The sequence below is a fragment of the Nelusetta ayraudi genome, unplaced genomic scaffold (assembly GCF_046127955.1).
Source record: "Nelusetta ayraudi isolate G7.1 ecotype Tasmania unplaced genomic scaffold, CSIRO-AGI_Nayr_v1 ptg000074l, whole genome shotgun sequence".
Classification (NCBI taxonomy): Eukaryota; Metazoa; Chordata; class Actinopteri; order Tetraodontiformes; family Monacanthidae; genus Nelusetta; species Nelusetta ayraudi.
Genome location: NW_027466124.1, coordinates 580,089 through 603,113, shown reverse-complemented (window position 1 = coordinate 603,113; position 23,025 = coordinate 580,089). Strand labels below are relative to the sequence as shown.

The following is a 23,025-nucleotide window of genomic DNA, read 5'->3' as shown; positions in this document are numbered from 1 at the left end:
ACAGTTTTTGAATGTTTAGTTCCTTTTCAGCTGCCATCCTCCTAAAGCTGTTAGTCATTTGTCCTTCAGTTTTATTGAAAAATAGAAATGTGCTACCATTTAGGTGACAATATTTTAGGCGAGATTGTTTATTTGATCAAGGTCCTCATTTCACAGATCCAGCGGTTCTTCATGTGGCAGCTAGTTTTCCTCCAGTTGTCCAGAGAGTCAAGTCTAAGAGTCAAAGCACATTTTTCCCCATAGACTTTATTCTGTTGCGTCCAGAACCTGGGAGATAAGAAGAATTCAGCAGTTGGTTACTTGGAGGCTCTTTGAGGCGAGAAATGCCAAACTGTGCCATCCCAAAGATCAGAACTAACGTCAGGGTGCCGTTGCTCCCGCCAGTCCACATCCACGTGTCCTCTACCCGGCTGTAGCCGATCCAGTAGCCGTGGCGGTAATCATTGTAGAATTCTGTGTTGTTACTGATGAATTCCTGCATGCGTGAAACAACAACACACAACAGGAAAGTATATATGTAAAAAATAATGCGAAACAATCAACCAATTTTTAAACATCTTCTCCTGGGGGCATGAAACTTTAGTATCACATAGCCAAGACTGTGAAGATCAAACAATGCGGAGCAAATGAGCGAGATCCCCTTCATTTTTGGTATTTTTATTTATTTTTTTTTTTGTGAATATTTCTGTACGGGGTACACGCACAAGTGACGCCATTCCACCTCATTTTGACCCCCTTATAATGCTCTGAAAATTAGAACATTGGCATGCAGATCAGAACCGGTGAAGCATTTTATAAAATGCAAAAATGAAAGTGCTCCAAAACGCCACCTATTGGCAAAAAAAAAACACTGTCTCAGACCTGAATGGCCCTAGTATTGGGCCAGTATGAAGGTTGTAGAGACATGGAATCCACACCTTCCTCTCTTCAAACCTACATTCATTCACTCTGACTTTTGGTCCATGACAAACCAGAAGGAGATATTTCCATTTATTAAAAAAAAAAAAAAAAAAAAAAAAAAAATCAACCATTTTTAGTTGTGACATCCTTATAGTTTTAGTATGTTTTAGTTTTAGTCCATTAATGCTGAGTTCCACAAATGGGTGACATTAGAGTTGAAGAGTTCCCGCCGATGCCGTTTACTCAAGGTTCTTTAAACTTCAGAATATGACAGGAAACACTTTGATGAACAAAGTGTCCTTAGGGTCATTTCACAAAAAACATTGTCATTTCACAGCTCATCAAGGTCAACAAAATGACCTTGTTAAGATACGCTCTGACCCCGAAGCCATTTACTCAGTTTTATTTAAAGGAAAAGGCTGTGTGTGTGTGTGTGTGTGTGTGTGTGTGTGTGTGTGTGTGTGTGTGTGTGTGTGTGTGTGTGTGTGTGTGAGCCCCATCAACCCTGCTTGCAGGTTTAATTATTAGTATTATTAGTATTTGTAAGTAATGTTTAAAGGTTATTCAGAAAACAGAAATAACACTGAACCAAATCATTATGAGAAAATGATTTGGACTTCAATAAATCAATCAACAAACAAATGAATGAATGAATGAATGAATGAATGAACAAACTGGGGTTGGGGGAGTAGGTGGAGGGATATTAAGTTATTATTAGGACCGTGGCGTTATTTCACCACAAGATGTCACAGTTTCGCACTGCACACATACAGGAAAAAAACAAACAAAAAACAAACAAACAAAACTGGCTGCCATGTACCTGCTCCTCCTGGCTGTCGATCATCACCAGGTCTGCGCTCAGTTCCCTGCAACTGTGGCGGCTTCCTTCCCAAGTCTTCCACTCCCAGGAGTAAATGTGCTCGGTGATGAGGTAACACATGGACTGGAAGAGCAGCCAGCCCGCGGGACAGGGTTTACACACTGTAGAACCAGAAGGGTGTGAGACAGACAGGTGCTGTGTCTCCTGCTCACGACCTTGACAAACACTATGCTGTGAACCTTTAAAGGTCTCATAGAATCAACTGTAAAGAAAAAGTACCATCTGTTTTATGACAGACGGGAGAGGCAGATGTGGTTGCAGTAGATAGTCTACAAGCACAGACGAGCTAGTCTGTGACAGAATGGGTTGGTGTTTGAGACCGATGTTTCCTGAATATGTTGAAAATATATACATCCGGTGTATGACAAACACACGATAGAAGATAACCGGACTGTTTACTCTCCATTTTAGGCAAGCATCAAGAATCAAGAAGCATAGTTTTACCATGCAGATTTTTTGTGTCACATCCTGTAAATCTTCCGGTTTGGCTCAAGGTATTTAAGTAATCACACCAAGTTCTACCCTGACAGAGACCCTGGAGACCCCCCCCCCCCCCCGCCCCCTCTTTCTTTGTATGGAGATCTACAAAGATTCTTGAGTATTTAATTGTGCAACGATGCCCCACTGTGAGCTCCGCAGGGCATTGGACGGTGTCAGTTTGCCTGTCTGGTTCACCTCCATTCGGGCAGCGGAAGGCCACTGGGAAGTTCTGGTGCTCCAGAATGACTCCCAGGGTCCAGTTGAGCCGGTCTCTCTCCCCGCTCTGCTCCCCAGCCTCTCTCTCCAGGCGCACCTGCAACCCCTGCAGCCGCTCAATCTGCTCCGTCAGGTCGCTTTGCGTTCTTTTCTGCTCGGAAATGACCATGTTGACTGCGGTCGAGAGGGAGGAAAGCGTCACTCCTGCAGAAAATCAGCCACGCATAAGAGAAACAGCTAGACTCACAGTGGACAGTGAGGGCGATGACGATTGACAGCAGGATGAGGCAGGTGATGGTCAGACCTGCTGCCACCGCACGGAGCAGCAGGGGGGGCACCGGAGCACCGCTTCTGCTTCCTGTAGAGCAAAAAGCACCGTGACTTTGGCAAGGGAGAGACGCCTCCGACAATCTGCGTAACGTCTACCTGTGTGTGCGTCAGGCTCGACACTTCTTGGCTTCACCTCCTCATAGATCACTGCAGAGTCATGGGGCTTCTCTGTAAAAAGGAGCGGGAGAAGGTCAAGGGGAAATGAAACGTCCTCCTCTTCTCAGACTCAGACCTCTACGGCAGAGGATTGGGGCCACAAGAACAGAAAAAGAAGAAGATATAATTATTTTTTTTTAACTTTCCAATTCGAGAATAAAGTTGAAATTTTGAGATTAAAGTCAAAGTTTCAAGTAATAAAGTCGACGTAAAAAAGACTAAATTTGGTGAATAAAATCGAAATTGTGGAAATGATGTCATCGTGAAGTAAGTCAAAATGTCGAGAATAAAGTCGAAAGGCTGTGCGCGCAAGTGTAACGGAGCACAGTACCTTCGCTTTCGCCAGGGTTTTTTTTTAATACTGTAGGTGAACTTTGTTGTGTAACCTTTTTTTTCGGCAGTTTACTTTTAACTGTTTCTAACTGGGTTAATCCACCACCCATCCAGTCTACTCGCCAATCTCCACTTTATTTGCGTTGACTTTATTCATTCACGAAATTTCGTCTTTTTTGATGATGACTTAAATAAAAATCTACTTCCTGTAATATTTTTTTCTCTTCTTGTGGCCCTAAGCCTCTCTCGTAGACCTCCCCTTCAAAGTGGGTAATTAATGGGTTTTTTTTTTTTGTTTGGTTCTTTTTTTTACTTTTTTTAGAAATTAGAAGTTAGAACGTTTTTGTTCTAATTTAGTCATACCACAGACAAAACTCCTCAAACTTAATCTGGGTGGCTGATTTCGTTTTGGTAGGTGGCGCTATACAGCCGAGTGGGTTGAAATTGAAATTGCAAATTGCAAATTTGATGAGTCTTGAAGCATCTTTAGTGGGTGAAATGTGTACTGGAAGAGGTCTCATTTTTGACATGAAGCAAATAGGTAAGCTGAGCTAGCTTTTTCTGACTTCAGTTTTAAAAGAGTGAGGATATATATATATATACATATATATATATACATATATATTTTACTATTAAACTAGACCTAAAACGCTGAGGCTGCACTTGTGTTACACCTGCAGAAGGTGACCGGCTGTTTACTTTTCCCTGCAGCTGCAGGTTGTTCAAGAGTCCAATGGCAAAATGTACCAAATGTATCATTGCTGTTTTTTATGCACTGATATCCTACCACAGTCCTCAGGAACCCGAGCTAGGTTAGCTCAGTGGGTCGGCACAAAAATTCACCTCTAAAATTTGCTGGGGAAAAAAATCCTAATATACACTTTTTGTTTGTTGTTTTTTTGGGGACATTTGGGGTCACGACTCAGATTTGGCTGAAACTCACAGAGATGACCGTTAGATAACAGCTTTGAATGAAAGAAGGCAAACAATCACAAACAAGTCAGAGTATACATGTGTCTTTTTTGTTTGTTTGTTTGTCTGTTTGTTTTTCAAAATTGTTCTGTGCACGCGTATCATAACATCTGTTTCAGAGTTGGTCTTATCGCTGGTTCTCAGTACCTCCGTTAAAAAAAACAAAAAAAAAACACAAATGTGAAACACAAATGTCTTCTGCCCAAAGTTGTGAAAATAACAGGAACAATTCTGGTTTCACTTCAGCAGGTTAGAATGGTTAGAATGCGCCCACAATAGAGAAGAAGACAATATTTCACAGACAGACAGACCGTATATTGGAGCACCATCGGTCCTAAAAGTCACGGCCACATAGTTCAGCTCCTCCATGTCGCCACCAAAACAGAAACAGCAGGATTGTAACTCAGCTCGTTTTGAATGTAGAGAGCTCTGTCAGTAGAGAAACCAGTGCATTTCTGTATCCGCTTCCTCTTTCTTTGTGTGTGTGTGTGTGTGTGTGTGTGTGTGTGTGTGTGTGTGTGTGTGTGTGTGTGTGTGTGTGTGTGTGTTTAATGGCAAAGAGTCAGTCATGTTTATTTCCCCGAGTGTCGCAAGCGCGGCAGGACCCAAACACAGACAACCCCAGATTTAAAAAACAGGAAATCCTTTTTTTGAACATAATGAACAAAACTTAAAAGTTGTCCTCATGGGAAAAATGAACAAACCTCAGAAATACGGGCAAACTTAAACCGATAACCGAAACGGGACTGAAACAGGCAACAGACCTGGAGATACAGACAACCGAGAAAAAACAGACCAGGTGACCAGACAGGAAAGAGCCATGATGAAACATTAGATAACCAAGTAGAAACAACATCTGGGCACAGACGGTGGGGGAGACGAAGGCTATGTCTGAAATCGCCCCCTACTCTTCTGTACAGTGCACTTCATATAGGGATACACCATTTTGTGGGACGTTTTAATAGAGTGTTTTCACCGACATATTTTTTTTTGCCAAACTTTCAAAATAAAACAGGAAACACCAGAACACCATGACTGCAAGGTTTTAATAGTAAATACTGTAACACTTGCAAAATAGATAGAGTAGATAGATCAGTGATAAAAGAAAAATGCTGTTTCGTTTTCTTTCTAAATTATGCTGATTTTTTACTTTATTTATTAATTTATGTTGTCCGTTTTTTTTGTTTAGTTTGGGGTTTGATTTCTCACTTTATAAACATGCAGTCTAATTAGATTATCAGATGAATACCCCAGTATGTGATGTGACGTGACGTGACGTGACGTGACGTGACGTGACCACATGTGACGTGATGTGATGTGACGTGAGATAGATAGACCACAAGAGGGAGCTTTTAGCGCTATAATACAACAATGGTTGGGAAAACAGTTTTGGATCTCTATAATCTACTGGTCATAAGAGTGAAGTTACCACAACATATTAGAACATATCTACTGTTATAGATGATGTTCACATTTAAATCTCAACAAAAACATAAGTAAATACTTTATTTTATTTTTATTTTTTTTGGCTTAAATCATCTCTTTATAATGCTGGCCATCTCTTTTGCGTTTTCCCAAAAACTTGAAAGTTTTGTATATATACAGTACTACCCAGAAAATTAGAATATCTTGAAAAGGTTGTAGTGTTTCTGCAATTCAACTTAAAAGGTGAATTTGACATATTATATAAAGGAATAATATGCAAATCAATATATTGCAAGTTTTTATTTCTTTGGATTTTGCTGATCAGGTCTTGCAGCTTACAAAAAACAAAAAACAAAAAAAAAACCCTCAAATGTTATAATAATTTTCTGAGTTTGTGGGTTTGTGGTTTTAATAAGCTGACAATCTTAATCAGCAAAGTTACAACAAGGAACTGCTTGAGATGTCAGTGTAATGGCTCAATAAAATGTGTTGCTTTCATCTTTTATGTTAAATTGCCAAAAATAAAACAACTTTTTCTTGACGTTCTAATTTTTCGGGTAGTACCTGTATGTAGTGCCTAATAACGAGCCGTTGATGGCAACGCACGGGGCTGAGTGCTGTGTGCTGTGTGCGTAAGGAACAATAGGTCGTCTGTGCTGCGGTTAATCCGCAGCCCTTCAGGAAACTCTCGGATTTCTCTTTCCTGCGGACGAGGAGAAGCGATCACAGACCGTCAGCAGCGGCTCCAACTCTCGGGGAAACTCGCAAACTTTACACTTTATTGAGCGGACGGGACCGGAGGAGAAGATGGTCTGCGGCGGATATACCTGCACGAAGAACACATTGTGCGCCCTCAACGTTCTCTATGTGGTGAGTTGCTTTTCTGTGCAGGTCAGCAGGTGCATGTTTATGGGACTTTACGCAACAGGCGGACACAACGGCAGGTTTGAGCATTGAGACCTACATATAAGTGATTATGTTTTTACTGCGACACAGAAACTGCGACTCGTGTTTAAATTGCCGCCTGGTTTGAGAGTTTGTTTCGGCGCTGTTTCCTTGTTGCGGAAACGCTTTCAGCAGCAACAGCTGCTGCTGTTGAATAATTAGGCCTCATTTGGATCAGTGGAGGCCAGTCGACGTGTGAAGCAGCAGGTGTACAGCTGAGGTCATAGAAAAACGTTGCTGTATCTGTGTAAACAGCTGCCGGAAAAATACCCTGTAATGACTTTCACATTATTATTATTATTATTATTATTATTATTATTATTATTCGCTAAATAGAATTGTAAAAAAAATGTTTGGATGTCTGGATGAACTATGACCCACTTGCTTTGCTTGTAGCAGGCTGTTTCTGCAATACAAACCCTATCTTGATATATCTTATCCTATTGAAATACTTAACACACGACATGAACTCATTGTGCTTCACTTTAAACAACAGCTGGGGAAAAGTAACTAACACAAAGTACAGGAAATAGATGTGTAAATTATAATAATTTAATCATTATAAAAAACATATTATGATGTATTATGATCAGCTAAACAACCTCAGATAAATTAATTTTAAAAAACAAAACAAAAGCACCATGTTGTATTTGATCTCCAGGTAGGACTATGAGGGATTATCAGGCTCCTTTTCAGTCCTCTGACAAACGGACTCTGTGCATCTCATCTGCTTCCCTCTCCAGCTGGTGAGTCTGCTCCTGATCGGTGTGGCGGGCTGGGGGAAATGGTTCGGCCTGGTCTCCAGCATCAGGGTGATGGCCGGGGTCATCGGCGTGGGCAGCTTCCTCTTCCTGGTGGCTCTGGTGGGGCTTTGCGGTGCCCTGAAGCACCACCAGGTCCTGCTCTTCTTCGTATCCTTGCTCCGCGTTTAACACAGTTGGTTGACGTAAAGACTGAAAGATATCACTGCTGTCCTTTTTTTTTCTATTAAATTTATCTGTAGTTTTTATGAAATGTTATTCAAGTTTTTACACTTGGATATTTTTTTTCTATTCTTTTTAATCTTCATGTCAATTTCCTAAACTTCTTCCAGTACATGATTGTCCTGTTCTTAGTGTTTGTCGTCCAGTTTTCAGTCTCCTGTGCTTGTCTGGCCATAAATAAAGACCAGCAGGTAAGTTGTTTTTTTTAATATATATATATATATATATATATGTTTTTATATTTTTGCTTGAATTGAATTTGCTGGTTAAATCTGGTTGTGACACAGTTTCTGTTGGTTTGAGGAGTCACCTGAATCATGTCGGCTCACGGCTTTGATACTCTGGTGTGTCTAACTGAGCAGAGTCAGTCGACGGCGGAGAAAAGCCCTCATTGCTCTTCTTTTTAACGAGCAAACGTTGTCCAGTCCATCTTTTAAAAACTAGCTCTAACTTCTCGTTTTATTTATTTTGTTTTAACAAAGACCCGGCTGTAGCTCCGCCTTTTTTCACCCTCAGAGGAATGGTGATTGGTACTGAAAGCTCCTTTCGCCTTAAAATAAGTCGAGCTTTTCAATGATTGATCTACAATATCACAGTTGCCTTTGTACTGTTCGAGGACAAATCAGATTTTACTCACTGCACATAGTTTAGCACAGCATGCAACAGGTGGTGAGAACGACCCGCTAATATTTTTAGAAGTCTTAGTGACGTGTCGCTACTCTACTGAATGAATGAGGAAGTCATTTGTTCCTGCAGTGGTCACATGCATGAGAGGTGAATTGGAAACTCTAAATTGTCCGCAGGTGTGTGTATGAGTGTGTATGGTTGTTTGTCTCTATGTGGCCCTGTGATGAACTCGGGAAGAAGCGGGTATGGAAAATGGACGGATCGATGTTGTTTTTCTTTTTTTATTACCATGCCGTACTTCTAGACCACGATTCATCTGCCTTATTGTGTGTACAGTACTGCAAATGATGTGTTGTTCGTATAATTTTTTTTCTATGTTTTCTCTGGCAGCTACTTAAGTTTCCCCATGTGGGATCAATGAACCTAAGCTAACATAAGCTAAGCTAACCGACCCTAGTCTAACCTAAAGTCTAATGGGCTGGGGACCCAGCGTTGCCTCCTCCTTTTGGTGCTGCCTTCCACAATTTTTCCCGCAATTATTTTCTCACAAGCCGACTGTCTCCCTGCTGTTCTCAGAACCAGCTGCTGGAGATCGGATGGAACAAGTCTGAGGCCACTCAGGTCGACGTGGAGAAGACACTAAACTGTTGCGGATTCTCCTACGTCAACCCCAACGGCACCTGCGCTGCTGTAGGAGTTTTTTTGTTTGTTTGTTTTAGTTTCGTCTTTCAACCCGATCCTGAGTTCCACCAACGTCTTACATTTTCTCATGATTCCTCTTCCTCCTCATCCTCCCAGAGCTGCTTTCACAAGCAGCCGTTGTCCTGCACCTCGTGCTCACACATCATCGAGCAGTATGCTGGAGACGTGCTGCGGTTCGTCGGCAGCATCGGACTCTTCTTCAGTTTCACCGAGGTGAGTGTGTATTGTTGGAAGTTCCTGCGTTTAACACCGATTTCGTTCGTACAACCGGACTGTGTTTGCTCAACCTGAGTACGTTTCTCACCTTCAGATCTTCGGAGTCTGGCTCTCCCATCGATACAGGAATCTCAAAGATCCCAGATCAAACCCCGGAGCTTTTCTATAATCACGCCAAAAATGAGCTGCACTGTTCAAAACATTTTTCTGTTTACTTTTTTGTAATCTACACTTTCATGGGCATAGTGAGACTGATGCAGCATGGTGAATATAAAGCTAGAAATTACCAACATCTGTCAGTCTCTAAGAAAAAACAGATTATGCAGAAATGAAAAACGTTTTCAGTTTCAGTTGTTTTGGCCGAGCTGCAGACGCCAACTAGAAAATCAATCTGTTGTTGCCATCGTCCTGTTTTCATGTCTTCATTATGTCTGGGTGATTATTTTCATGAAAGTTCTTTAGTTTGTTTTTTCTCTACTAATACATTTTGTATTGCTTAAAAAGTAAAGGGAAGCTTTTTCATTTTTCTCATTGTGTACTGGAACAAAATGAGCTGCTGACATTAACTAACAAGCTACAAAAAGGATTCAGTGACTTTCTTTGACTTCGTGATATTTTTTTTTTTTAAGGTGTGTTTCTGTGTGCGTCTGTGTGTGTGTTAAGCAGCATCAGTCACACTGTGGTCGCCGTAGCCTTATTAGACACACACCGAACGCAAACAAAGGGCAGGTAAACTCCACAGTTGCTGGTTGACTGGTCTTGCCACTCCCAGAATAGCTCTTGACGGGTGACCACACACACACACACACACACACACACACACACACACACACACACACACACACACACACACACACACACACACACACACACACACACACACACACACACACACACACAGTGTAGAGTCCAACACTGGGTGTCCAATGTCCTCACGGCAGCGAGATGCACAGAGCCAACAGAAGACTTTGTTAGTTGCGAGTCGTGTCCTTGACCGGCCCTCGCTGCTGATAACGAAGTGCGTGTGTTTGGTGCCACATGGTCTGTTCACATTCCTCCCTCAGAACAGGATGCCAACCAGGAAGTGCACTTGTTTGGATTCCTCTGAAACAAGCCAACCCTGACTCACTCGGTTGCTGGGCCTGTTCACCGAGGCAACGGGGAACAATGTGTTGAGAGATAATGAGGGGGAGACTTCACACACTGGGCGGAATATTAGGTCTGTCATACCTGCAGCGCATCATCACAACAGAGAAAAACAAAATCCAAGTCCAATTATCAACTGTTTGGTTTGTACTGAATGTTAACTATATTTAACTATTTGTTAACTATTATCTTTTACCATATAAACAGTGTGGCAAAAAATGTTTGGCATGCAGCCACCGATTCTGAAAGTTGTCCCATTTAAAAAGATAAGAGAGGGCTGTAATGTTCATCATAGGTGCACTTCAACTGTAAGAGACAGAGGCTGTGTCTCAATTCAGGTTCTGCGCCCTTGAAGTGCGCATTTTGGAAGGAAGTTGCGCCATAGCACTGCGCGAAGGCTCGTCCCAATTCCCGAGGGTGCTGAGGACGCTCAAAATGCGCACTCGGAAATACGCACTAGTTTTAGCCGATTCCAAGGATACACCGCACTATCCTTCACGCACTTGGGTATCCCATGGTGCTTTGCGTGCTGCTGCAAAGCATCGTGGGATCCTGGGAAGTCAGCTGAAATTAGCGGCATGTACTGGTTAAGACACGACATATATAACTAAATATTGAAGTTTCACATAAAGTATCCAGTTTTTAACGTAGGATTTTATTTATTTGACCATCCAACGCCATCGTTAGATGGCGAACCAATGGTTAGCTTGATGCTATAAAAACGTCTGCTTGGCCAGCCGGAGGGAACGGCGGTGACGAAACGAGGAAATACGCCGAAGGCTAGACCGTCCCCTGTGGTTACCGCGGAGGCGGGGTTTGGTCCGTCCTTCTAGGCTGGTAAGTCTACTAACGCTTCCTTCAGACGGAGGACACTCGGTCTCAAGGGTGCAGAACCTGATTTGAGACACAGCCAGAATGTAAAAAAAGAACACAGGAAATCACATTGTATGATTTGTAAAGCATATGTTTATATAATGATGCAGAAATATATATGAGATAGACTATAGCCCTATGGTGGACAGTGCATTTTACGCCTAGGTCTTCCTTGTGTATTCCCAGTTACTGGTTAAAGAGATTTACAAAATCCATCTGCTGAAAAAAAAAAATTTAACAAAGAAATGGAGCACAAGTTAGAGGTGGGTGCATGGTCACAGGATAATTATGTTAACTATCGGATGATTAAACTAAGTCTTGTATTTGTAGGAAATCCAGAAGACACGATTAGTTGTCTTCTGGAATTCCTACAAAGATGTCAAGTGGCAGGTGGGTGGTGGCCTGCGAGGGAGGGGCTTTAGGAAAGAGAACAAAGAATCAAAATCTTCTTCTCACTGACAATGGCCAATCACGCACCTTGATTGTCCACTGACTGGCTGTAAAGAAAAGTGGCCTCCAAACCATCCACATGTGCCTGATTTCTAACTTCCTGTCTGTGAAACATCTCAACCATCTTCAAGAAGTTGTCTTTAATTTCCCCCCCAAAAAAATATAAAAGATACCTGATATTTAGTCCACCCTAAGTTAATACACCTCACATTACCCTCAATATGACACTATGGCCTGAGAACCCATGGAGAGTCACACTCAGACATTAGATCACTTTCATAAAGGTGACCCAGTTGGGGAAAACATCGTTTCCAGAGCATTTAAATCATAATTAAGACAAAGTAACTAAGGCCTCTGATATTGTCAAAACTTACAAAAAAAGGGCCATTTTCAGAGATTCCTCAACAAAGTTTTAATAAGTATTCAACCAGCAGTACTCTGTGAGCTGTCGAACTGCGCCAATGCACCACGGTATTTACATTTTGATTTGCAGATGATTCAGCAACTAAATCTTCATATTCTCCTTCAGCAGAGCCGGCCCAAGGCATAAGCGAAGTAAGCGACGGCTTAGGGCCCCAAGGCCACTAAGGGGCCCCCAAGAGCAATAATAAAAAAAATAATAATTTTTTTCAACTATTTTTTTTCCCATGTATAAATGATTATTTCTATATGATCAAAGATATATTATTGTACAAAAACACACTTTCAACAGAGTGCAGCTGCTGATGCACTCTGCTGCTAGATGATATACCTCACTTTGTGCTTTATCACTTGGAATGTTGTGTAAATCAACCCCAGGACACTCTTGTAGCTGGATGTGCTACCCTTTGAGATTGAAAACCATTTGTGGCACCCTGGACGTGATCCATGATGCATTAATTGAAATTATTTGAATTAAGTTTGCATTGGTATTACTTTTGTTTCTGATTATTTTACCTTTGGAGATACAGCAACAGCATAATTTCAATGTGCAATACATACATGTGTAAAGACATGTCAGGCCGTCAATAGGATGTAAACAACACTGCCAGAAATGCATTGAACTCATTGTAGGTGTATGAATGATCAACAATCAATATTGGCTGAAATAGAGGGGCCCAAAATCAAATTTTGCTTAGGGCCCCAGGGAGGCTTGGGCCGGCCCTGCTCCGTGTGTCTGCATGGGCTCTCTACAGGTTCCCCGGGATCTTCACACAGTCCAAAAACATGTATGTGAGGTCAATTGGAAACTCCAAAATAGTCTGTGGGTGTGTATGTGAGTGCGACTGGTTGTTTGTCTTTCTTGTCTATGTGGCCTTGGCGACCCTGTGCGGGTATAAGCAGGAGTTGAAAATGGATGGATAATAAACATTCGAAAAACATCGTCCTCAACCCCAATTAAAAGAAATTAGTGCAACAAAAATTCATAAATTTAATCAATACAAAAAGCCGAAAACCAAAAGCAAGCGCTCCACATGACCTACAGCATTTTGATGTTACATTTTAACGTATTCTTCATTCAAGATTTATCTCGAAATCCACAAAACCTGTACACTTGTGTAAAATTTCACGCTGCAAAGTTGAGTGATTTGGCTACACTTATCCCCTAAGATGGATAGCTGATCAAAGAATCAACAAACACTGACGATATAATAGTATCAAGACATCAATATTCCAATGAACACACAAAAGTCACCAAGGTAAAAAAAAACAACAACTCATAAAACTAATAAAAAACAAATTAACAGACAATAACAGCTTACCTTGAAACTTGTGAAAGGGTGTGTGTGTGTATGTATGTGTGTGTATATTTATATATATGTTTTTCTCCCCATGAATGCACCTTTAGAATTCTTGTACGTAGACAGGTGCAATACTATATCAACGCACCATCCGCAGTGTAATTGACCAATGAGCTGACAATATTCAGGTGTGTTCAGGGACACTTGATGTCTGATCTTGGTGTGTTGATTTCACATGGTTTCTGAAGGCACTGGCACTAGCGAAATCTTTTTTGTATGCTTTGCAGACAAAAGGCCTCCCTCCTGTGTGGACACTCATGTGTCGATCTAAGTACTTCTTCAGGGAAAAACCCTTGCTGCATGTCGTGCAAATATATGGCTTTTCACCTGTGTGTCTTTTTTTGTGCATATCCAGGGATCGCTTTACAGTAAAAGCTTCACCGCATGTTTGGCAAACATATGGCTTCTCACCTGTGTGCGATCTCATATGGATTTTAAAAATTCTGTTATAAACAAAAGCTTTACCGCATGTTTGGCACACATATGGCTTCTCACCTGTGTGCGATCTCATATGGATTTTAAAATTTGTGTTATAAACAAAAGCTTTACCGCATGTTTGGCACACATAAGGCTTCTCACCTGTGTGCAATCTCATATGGTTTTTTAAATTTGCGTTACTAACAAAAGCGTTACCGCATGTTTGGCACACATATGGCTTCTCACCTGTGTGCGATCTCATATGGATTTGTAAAACTGCGTTACTAACAAAAGCTTTACCGCATGTTTGGCACACATATGGCTTCTCGCCGGTGTGCGATCTCATATGTCTTTTTAAAGTTGCTTTACTAACCAAAGCTTTACCGCATGTTTGGCACACATATGGCTTCTCACCTGTGTGCAATCTCATATGGATTTTTAAAATTGTGTTACGAACAAAAGCTTTACCACATGTTTGGCACACATATGGCTTCTCACCTGTGTGCGATCTCATATGGATTTTTAAAATTGCGTTACTAACAAAAGCTTTACCGCATGTTTGGCACACATAAGGCTTCTCATTTGTGTGCCATCTCATATGTTTTTTTAAATCTGAGTTACAAATAAATGCTTTACCACATGTTTGGCACACATAAGGCTTCTCACCTGTGTGCAATCTCATATGGTTTTTTAAATTTGTGTTATAATCAAAAGCTTTATCGCATGTTTGGCAAACATAACGCCTCTCATTTGTGTGCGATCTCATATGTTTTTTTAAATTTGCGTTACTAACAAAAGCTTTACTGCATGTTTGGCACACATATGGCTTCTCGCCTGTGTGCAATCTCATATGGTTTTTTAAATTTGCGTTACTAGCAAAAGCTTTACCGCATGTTTGGCACACATATGGCTTCTCACCTGTGTGCGATCTCATATGTCTTTTTAAATTTGAGTTACAAACAAAAGCTTTACCACATGTTTGGCACACACATGACTTCTCGCCTGTGTGTGTTTTTTTGTGTACTTTCAGGTTACACTGTGTTCTAAAACTCTTGCTGCATACTGGACAAACATGTGGCTTCTCGCCTGAGTGAATTTGAATGTGGCGTAATAACGCTCCACGACTTGAGAGCTTGTGCCCACATGTTTTGCACACACGCTGATTCTTTCCAATGTGGATCTCAAGGCGTTTGTGAAATTTTGAGTCTGTGACAGAGACGTTTCGGTCTTTACTAGTTTCACTAGTTATGTGGCAGTTACTGGTTGGATCTTTGCATTTGTGTCCTGTTGACTTTGAGTTTTCACACTTAATGTTCTTCTGAACTAGACTCTGAGAAACACCAGGGCAGAGGGAAAGATCAGTGTTGGCTTCTGACCACACACAGACAATTACTGGAACTCCATTGTCACCTGAAGACTCCTCAGGATTCCAGTCAACAGCTGCATCTCCACTCCTGTTATTTTCCCCATCAGCAGAATATAACTGCTTCAGTCCGAGCTCACTGATGCGCAGTTCTTCTTCTTCTTGCTCTTTGACCTGTGGAGGCTCAGGCTTTTCTGGATCCACACTGGAGTTCCTGTCTTGATTCAGGGATGCATTGTCATCCACAATCACAGTCTCCTTTGTTTCCTTCTCTGGAGGGGCACAGAACACACAACGATATACTAAACAAGCCAAAACTAAGCACCCAAATCAATTTGCTTAATGTACTCCAATTTGATCATTTAATAATACCTCAAGATTGATAGAAATTGACTAGTATTGTGATTTTATGTCTATAGTAGAGGGTTTCACCCATTTAACCTCCCAGGTGGGGGAAATTACTGGAGGTGGTGCTAATTTGGGGTTCACCTACATTATTGTGGGCGTTTTGTCCGGTGGTTAATTTGCTGTGCTTGTTCGGTCAACTCCATAGGTGACTAGGAAACTAGTTAGCCACATTGTTTAGCCAATCTTTAGTGTGGCTAGCAGAGCCGGCCCAAGGCATAAGCGAAGTAAGCGACGGCTTACGTCCGGTTCACACTGGACGCGGAAGCACCGCCGAGCGCTTCCATTCGGCGCCCATGTTAATCAATGTAGTAGTTCACACCAGACGCGAACACAGTAGGGGCTGGCTCGATTTGTGGCAGTGGCACCCGTTCCGCGACTGCCGCGGCATATGCTGCGACTGCCGGAAGTGTTGCTGCGACTGCCGGAAGTGTCGCTATTTGTTATTTTAATTTAAAATACCAGTACTTATGCTCCTTTATGTGCATTTAAGTGCCGTATTCACTTATTCTTTTACTTTATATGCACCTCTTAATTATATTTATTTTGTTTCCTTTACAATATCTACGTTTTCATTTACTCATATGATGTACTTCATTTGATCTGTGCCGGAAGTGTGGCAGCATATTCTGCGAAAGTGTCGCAACATATGCTGCGACTGCCGGCAGTGTCGATGCTCGGTGTCGCTAGCAGTCGCGACATTTGCTGCGACCGTTGCTCGCTATGTGTTATTTTAATTTAAAATACCAGTCCTTATTCTCCATTAGTGCCCTATTTACTTTTTCATTTATGTGGCAGACTTATGATTACTGTGCTTTGTTTTCTCCCTGACAAAATCCCCGTTTCATTCATTTTTATACTGTATTTAATTTAATCTGTGTTTATTATCGTCTTTGAAGAGTTTTAATTTCATAATTTCAATTGATTTCTTAAAAAAAAAAAAAACTTCCTGCGATTTGCAACATAGACTAGCACATAAATTATCTCATTAGGCCAGATCAACTGTCAAAATGGGTTTAAAATAGAACGCGTCTGTGGAGGAGAGGAATTGTGGAAAACATAATAATATTCAGTTCTCTTCCAGTTCTTATTTTCATTCAGTTGTTACATATGATGTGTGGATTATCATTTTCGACTTCATTGAGTAAAAGTAGTGCAGCTTATTTTTGTCCTGTATACATTCTTTGTGAAAATCAAATCACAGCCTTTACCAAAATTGAGCCAAATATGTCTGATGTTGCTGTTTGTGAACGTTGCAATTGAGATGTTGAGGTTTAGTTAGCTAATGTTAACAGAGGTTCATTTCACAAAGCAGGTTCAACAAACTCTGAGTTCAACTCTGAACTCTGAGTTGATCCGGACGGAGATCGAGAACTCTTCAGTTTTCAGTTTCAGAACATATGAGAGCAGATTTGAGTTAATTAAATCAACTCTTAATAGTTTCACACCTAGAGTTAAAAAGACATTGTCGATACTACGATTCACCATGGCAACAAATAAGCCTGACAACAAACAAAAGCCCCGCCAACTCCCTTCGCGGATCGCGCCATGCATTTAACGTCAGTTCACTGGACGTGGAAGCGAAGCGCCGAGCGCTTCCATTCGGCGCCCACGTTAATCAATGTGGTGGTTCACACTAGACGCGAACAGGCGCGCGGCTCGCGCCATGCATTTGTCGTTTCGGCGTCTGCTCCATTTTGTGAGCGATCCTCGTCAATAGTACAGGAAGTCGCTCAAAAAAAAAAACGAGAAAATCCGGTGAATTTTCAAAATAAACTAATTTCAAAATAAAAACCGAATGACAAATTCGATCATATTTGTATGTTATATTTGTCAGTAATCAGAGTGCGAGAGAGATTAAACAAACACACACACACACACACACACACACACACACACACACACACACACACACACACACACACACGAAAGTGAGCTACGGAGCGGGCTGGCTACGGGACTTTTTTTTTTTTTTTTTTTTTTAAGAAGAAGCTCAAGTGGGAGTGGAAAAAAAGACTGCAGCTGAGCAGAAGCGCTTGTCGACTGTCGACGTTAGCAGTTACCGTAATACTTGGTGTACACAAAGCAAGCAGAAAGCGAGTGTCTGCTCGCTCGAACGCTTTTGCCGAACTGTTGGCTGGCTTGACCGCAGTTCGCGTCTGGTGTGAACCAGTTCGAGCCTCGCTCGCGAATTTCGTCGGCGCTTCCATTGAAATTAATGGCACAAGCCGCGCGCCCGTTCGCGTCTGGTGTGAAGCACTACATTGATTAACATGGCCGCCGAACTGAAGCGCTCGGCGCTTCCGCGTCCAGTGTGTTTTCTCATGTATAAATGATTATTTCTATATGATCAAAGATATATTATTGTACAAAAACACACTTTCAACAGAGTGCAGCTGCTGATGCACTCTGCTGCTAGATGATATACCTCACTTTGTGCTTTATCACTTGGAATGTTGTGTAAATCAACCCCAGGACACTCTTGTAGCTGGATGTGCTCCCCTTTGAGATTGAAAACCATTTGTGGCACCCTGGACGTGATCCATGATGCATTAATTGAAATTATTTGAATTAAGTTTGCATTGGTATTACTTTTGTTTCTGATTATTTTACCTTTGGAGATACAGCAACAGCATAATTTCAACGTGCAATACATACATGTGTAAAGACATGTCAGGCCGTCAATAGGATGTAAACAACACTGCCAGAAATGCATTGAACTCATTGTAGGTGTGTGAATGATCAACAATCAATATTGGCTGAAATAGAGGGGCCCAAAATCAAATTTTGCTTAGGGCCCCAGGGAGGCTTGGGCCGGCCCTGTCCACTATCAATATAAAGGTGTTACTGACCTGTCCGGGGTAACTTCACGACTGGCTTCCAGGCCGCATCTAACAATTTGCGCAAACGTTCCAGCTCCTCTTCATACTCGACGATCGATGTGAGAAAAACTGCAGATATTTCCTCAGCCACAGCTGCGAGTTTGTCGCTGACGAACTGCTTCAAATATTCAGCGGAAGGCATTGTTTTTAATCTCGAAACGTCGACAAAAACCAATTTTTTTAAGAAAAGAAAAGAAATTCCCCTGGCCGAGTCTTAGAGGAAAGGGTGAATTCCAATTCCTCCCTTAACCCTCAGTCTCAAAAAAGCGCGCTCCCGCGAAGTGCTGTCCCAATTCTCAGAACGTCAAGTTCTGGCTGAATCGCCCTCAATATTGAGATTTTCCGGCACCACCCTTGGGAGTAAAGGCTACCCAGAAGGCATTGCGTATTTTCGCCAAGACATCTTCGAAAAATGGCGATGAAAAAAGCGAGTGTGATGGCGGTTTCTGCCTTACCCTTGGCTGTGAAGGCTCCACATATGTAATTGCCCTGTCTGCGTCGACTTCACACCTCTTTTCTTCATGCATCTGGTTTCCAGTAGTGCTTCCCCGCTGTGCACTGGGCCATCTCTTGTGGCATGACTGCCGCCCCACCCGAGCCTTTGTTCTACCAGTTGCCCTTCCTGTATCAGACCACCTTTGTTCCTCTTCTCCCTCCCCTTTTTGACCAAACGTCCTTAAAACCTGACTATTCCTTTCTCCTACACACAATATGTCTGATGTTGCTGTTTGTGAACGTTGCAATTGAGATGTTGAGGTTTAGTTAGCTAATGTTAACAGAGGTTCATTTCACAAACTAGGTTCAACAAACTCTGAGTTCAACTCTGAACTCTGAGTTGATCCGGACGGATATCGAGAACTCTTCAGTTTTCAGTTTCAGAACATATGAGAGCAGATTTGAGTTAATTAAATCAACTCTTAATAGTTTCACACCTAGAGTTAAAAAGACATTGTCGATACTACGATTCACCATGGCAACAAATAAGCCTGACAACAAACAAAAGCCCCGCCAACTCCCCTCGCGGATCGCGCCATGCATTTAACGTCAGTTCACTGGACGTGGAAGCGAAGCGCCGAGCGCTTCCATTCGGCGCCCACGTTAATCAATGTGGTGGTTCACACTAGACGCGAACAGGCGCGCGGCTCGCGCCATGCATTTGTCGTTTCGGCGTCTGCTCCATTTTGTGAGCGATCCTCGTCAATAGTACAGGAAGTCGCTCAAAAAAAACGAGAAAATCCGGTGAATTTTCAAAATAAAAACCGAATGACAAATTCGATCATATTTGTATGTTATATTTGTCAGTAATCAGAGTGCGAGAGAGATTAAACAAATACACACACACACACACAGAGGAAGACTTGATCAAAATACGTCTGTTTGATCCTGGAGATGCCGGTCAGTGATCATTATGAAAGAGGTCTTAAGATGGACACCGGAGTGTGTTTCTATTCACTCACTCACACACTCACACACACACACACACACACCTACGAAAGTGAGCTGGCTACGGGACGGGACGGGGCGGGCGATGTTGAAAATGATTTTTCTTTTCTTTCTTTTTTTTTTTTTTAAAGAAGAAGCTCAAGTGGGAGTGAAAAAAAGACTGCAGCTGAGCAGAAGCGCTTGTCGACTGTCGACGTTAGCAGTTACTGTAATACTTGGTGTACACAAAGCAAGCAGAAAGCGAGTGTCTGCTCGCTCGAACGCTTTTGCCGAACTGTTGGCTGGCTTGACCGCAGTTCGCGTCTGGTGTGAACCAGTTCGAGCCTAGCTCGCGAATTTCGTCGGCGCCTCCATTGAAATTAATGGCACAAGCCGCGCACCCGTTCGCGTCTGGTGTGAAGCACTACATTGATTAACATGGCCGCCGAACTGAAGCGCTCGGCGCTTCCGCGTCCAGTGTTTTTTCTCATGTATAAATGATTATTTCTATATGATCAAAGATATATTATTGTACAAAAACACACTTTCAACAGAGTGCAGCTGCTGATTAGATGATATACCTCACTTTGTGCTTTATCACTTGGAATGTTGTGTAAATCAACCCCAGGACACTCTTGTAGCTGGATGTGCTACCCTTTGAGATTGAAAACCATTTGTGGCACCCTGGACGTGATCCATGATGCATTAATTGAAATTATTTGAATTAAGTTTGCATTGGTATTACTTTTGTTTCTGATTATTTTACCTTTGGAGATACAGCAACAGCATAATTTCAATGTACAATACATACATGTGTAAAGACATGTCAGGCCGTCAATAGGATGTAAACAACACTGCCAGAAATGCATTGAACTCATTGTAGGTGTATGAATGATCAACAATCAATATTGGCTGAAATAGAGGGGCCCAAAATCAAATTTTGCTTAGGGCCCCAGGGAGGCTTGGGCCGGCCCTGTCCACTATCAATATAAAGGTGTTACTGGCATTGTTTTTAATCTCGAGACGTCGACAAAAACCAATTTTAAAAAAAAGAAAAGATAAGAAAAGAAATTCCCCTGGCCGAGTCTTAGAGGAAAGGGTGAATTCCAATTCCTCCCTTAACCCTCAATCTCAAAAATGCGCGCTCCCGCGAAGTGCTGTCCCAATTCTCAGAACGTCAAGTTCTGGCTCAATCGCCCTCAATATTGAGATTGGGGTAAGGCGGTTTCTGCCTTACCCCTGGCTGTGAAGGCTCCACATATGTAATTGCCCTGTCTGCGTCGACTTCACACCTCTTTTCTTCATGCATCTGGTTTCCAGTAGTGCTTCCCCGCTGTGCACTGGGCCATCTCTTGTGGCATGACTGCCGCCCCACCCGAGCCTTTGTTCTACCAGTTGCCCTTCCTGTATCAGACCACCTTTGTTCCTCTTCTCCCTCCCCTTTTTGACCAAACGTCCTTAAAACCTGACTATTCCTTTCTCCTACACACACACACCGAGCCTGCCTTGGGTGCGTGTCCGGAGCTCCATAATAAAACTCTCAGCAGACCCTGGATTCCTCTTGCAGATCTTCATTTTTGCCACCACAGCAAGCTACTCTCGAGTTCTCTTTGAAGCTGCTACTTGTATCACATTGCCTACTGATAAGTGGTTGACCTTGGAAACACAACAATGTTAACAGTTCTGGCAACAGAAGGCGACTCCATGGCTCAAGGGTTTCATCCAGTATCATTTTTAGCTTGTGTTAACATTCATTTGGAGCATTTCATGCTGTTTGCAAGTTTTTTCTGAAGTTGCAACCCAATATTGTCACAAGAAATCTTGTGATATTCATCACACACACTGACCGGCATGAGTGGGAAAAACAAAGTGCATTGATTGGCAGCTCAATATAGAAAAGAAGCAAATTTTACAAAAACCTGCAAAAAAAACACAATCATGCATTTGTAATTGCCAGTTTCAAGGACATCTCAACTCCAGTTATCCTTCCAACTGGGGTGAACAAATCACTCAAATATAATAAAATTATCATAAAAAGGGTAACGCACATGCAGTCTGCATGTGTCATCAATGCTTCTGCCTGTGATGCAATTAACATTAAATCTCCAGTTTTTGACCAGGCTATCAGAGATAAAGGCAAGGCCGTGGTCCGTCTGACTCTGACCACAAGGAAACAAAGCCACTGAGGAGGAGCTGCAAATAGTTTTAGGGGAGAACGTTGGGATTCCAGAGGACTTTAGTCTCCAATTTATTGCCAGAATTTGAGGCTGACTTTACCTTTTATAAAACAGACCTAGTTAAATTAATTTCTGAAAATGGTAATATAATATAGAGGGTTTGCAAATTTTTTTTTCTGAAAATGGCATGGGTGTAATCAGGCAGATGACAGTGAAAGTGCTTGTGGAACTTGGAAAAGGGCATAGATCAGGGGTGCTCACACTTTTTCAACATGCAAGCTACTTTTAAAACGACCAAGTCAAAAAGATCCACCTACTATAAAATAGGAAAACATCAATTCAGAAATATATTTCTGGTCCAGTGATGAAGGAAGAAAGAAAGAAAGAAGGAAAGAAAGAGGATGAAATGGGTCATGTTCCCATGTGCATGTATGCTTATCATTGCACAGAAAACTCATGGTTTAAAATTGGTTGTGTGTGTGTGTATGTGTGTGTGTGGAACGCAGACGTTTTGCTTGCAGCATCTCCCAGGATCTCCGGCGCGTGAAAATTACCATAAAAAGACACAATAAAAACCACAGTTAGTGCATATACAAGTGACCCCCCCACCCTCCATGATGCATTAATTGAAATTATTTGTATTAGGTTTGCATTGGTATTACTTATGTTTCTGATTATTTTACCTTTGGAGATACAGCAACAGCATAATTTCAATGTGCAATACATACATGTGTAAAGACATGTCAGGCCGTCAATAGGATGTAAACACCACTGCCAGAGCTGCATTGAACTCATTGTAGGTGTGTGAATGATCAACAATCAATATTGGCTGAAATAGAGGGGCCCAAAATCAAATTTTGCTTAGGGCCCCAGGGAGGCTTGGGCCGGCCCTGTCCTTCAGCCATCGTGGGTTTGAAGTGGTGGCAACCGGATCTCCGGGTTGA

General features: G+C 42.0%; 3 protein-coding genes across 3 annotated transcripts; 1 reads left to right on the top strand and 2 right to left on the bottom strand.

Moving 5' to 3' along the window:
* Window positions 1–50: 50 nt before the first annotated feature.
* On the bottom strand, window positions 51–4,732 carry LOC142899545 (C-type lectin domain family 12 member B-like). The gene is made up of 7 exons (XM_076043184.1): window positions 4,579–4,732; window positions 2,903–2,974; window positions 2,724–2,834; window positions 2,456–2,650; window positions 1,721–1,881; window positions 360–475; window positions 51–267 (listed from the first exon to the last, which is right to left on the bottom strand). Exons 1-7 carry the CDS (start codon window positions 4,634–4,636, stop codon window positions 129–131), a joined length of 852 nt encoding a protein of 283 aa, XP_075899299.1. The 5' UTR covers window positions 4,637–4,732; the 3' UTR covers window positions 51–128.
* A 1,589-nt stretch (window positions 4,733–6,321) lies between these two features.
* Window positions 6,322–9,751, top strand: LOC142899560 (tetraspanin-13-like). The gene is made up of 6 exons (XM_076043204.1): window positions 6,322–6,562; window positions 7,381–7,548; window positions 7,731–7,811; window positions 8,824–8,937; window positions 9,046–9,162; window positions 9,260–9,751. Exons 1-6 carry the CDS (start codon window positions 6,500–6,502, stop codon window positions 9,332–9,334), a joined length of 618 nt encoding a protein of 205 aa, XP_075899319.1. The 5' UTR covers window positions 6,322–6,499; the 3' UTR covers window positions 9,335–9,751.
* Window positions 9,752–12,803: 3,052 nt separating this feature from the next.
* Window positions 12,804–15,525, bottom strand: LOC142899571 (uncharacterized; the record flags this gene model as incomplete). The annotated part of the gene is made up of 3 exons (XM_076043215.1): window positions 12,804–12,821; window positions 13,591–14,330; window positions 14,499–15,525. Coding segments are annotated over 3 exons (1,785 nt in total), but the record flags the coding sequence as incomplete, so codon positions are not given.
* Window positions 15,526–23,025: the final 7,500 nt, after the last annotated feature.

What these genes read in the sequence shown, in the direction of transcription:
- LOC142899560 (XM_076043204.1), top strand. Translation starts at nt 6,500, where the DNA reads ATGGTCTGCGGCGGATATACCTGCACGAAGAACACATTGTGCGCCCTC. An exon ending in ACCAGGTCCTGCTCTTCTTC is followed by an intron (nt 7,549 to 7,730) that starts GTATCCTTGCTC and finishes AACTTCTTCCAG; the next exon opens with TACATGATTGTCCTGTTCTT. An exon ending in CCAACGGCACCTGCGCTGCT is followed by an intron (nt 8,938 to 9,045) that starts GTAGGAGTTTTT and finishes TCATCCTCCCAG; the next exon opens with AGCTGCTTTCACAAGCAGCC.
- LOC142899545 (XM_076043184.1), bottom strand. Translation starts at nt 4,636, where the DNA reads ATGGAGGAGCTGAACTATGTGGCCGTGACTTTTAGGACCGATGGTGCT. An exon ending in CGATGGTGCTCCAATATACG is followed by an intron (nt 2,975 to 4,578) that starts GTCTGTCTGTCT and finishes TCCTTTTTACAG; the next exon opens with AGAAGCCCCATGACTCTGCA. An exon ending in GGGAGCAACGGCACCCTGAC is followed by an intron (nt 268 to 359) that starts GTTAGTTCTGAT and finishes CTTATCTCCCAG; the next exon opens with GTTCTGGACGCAACAGAATA.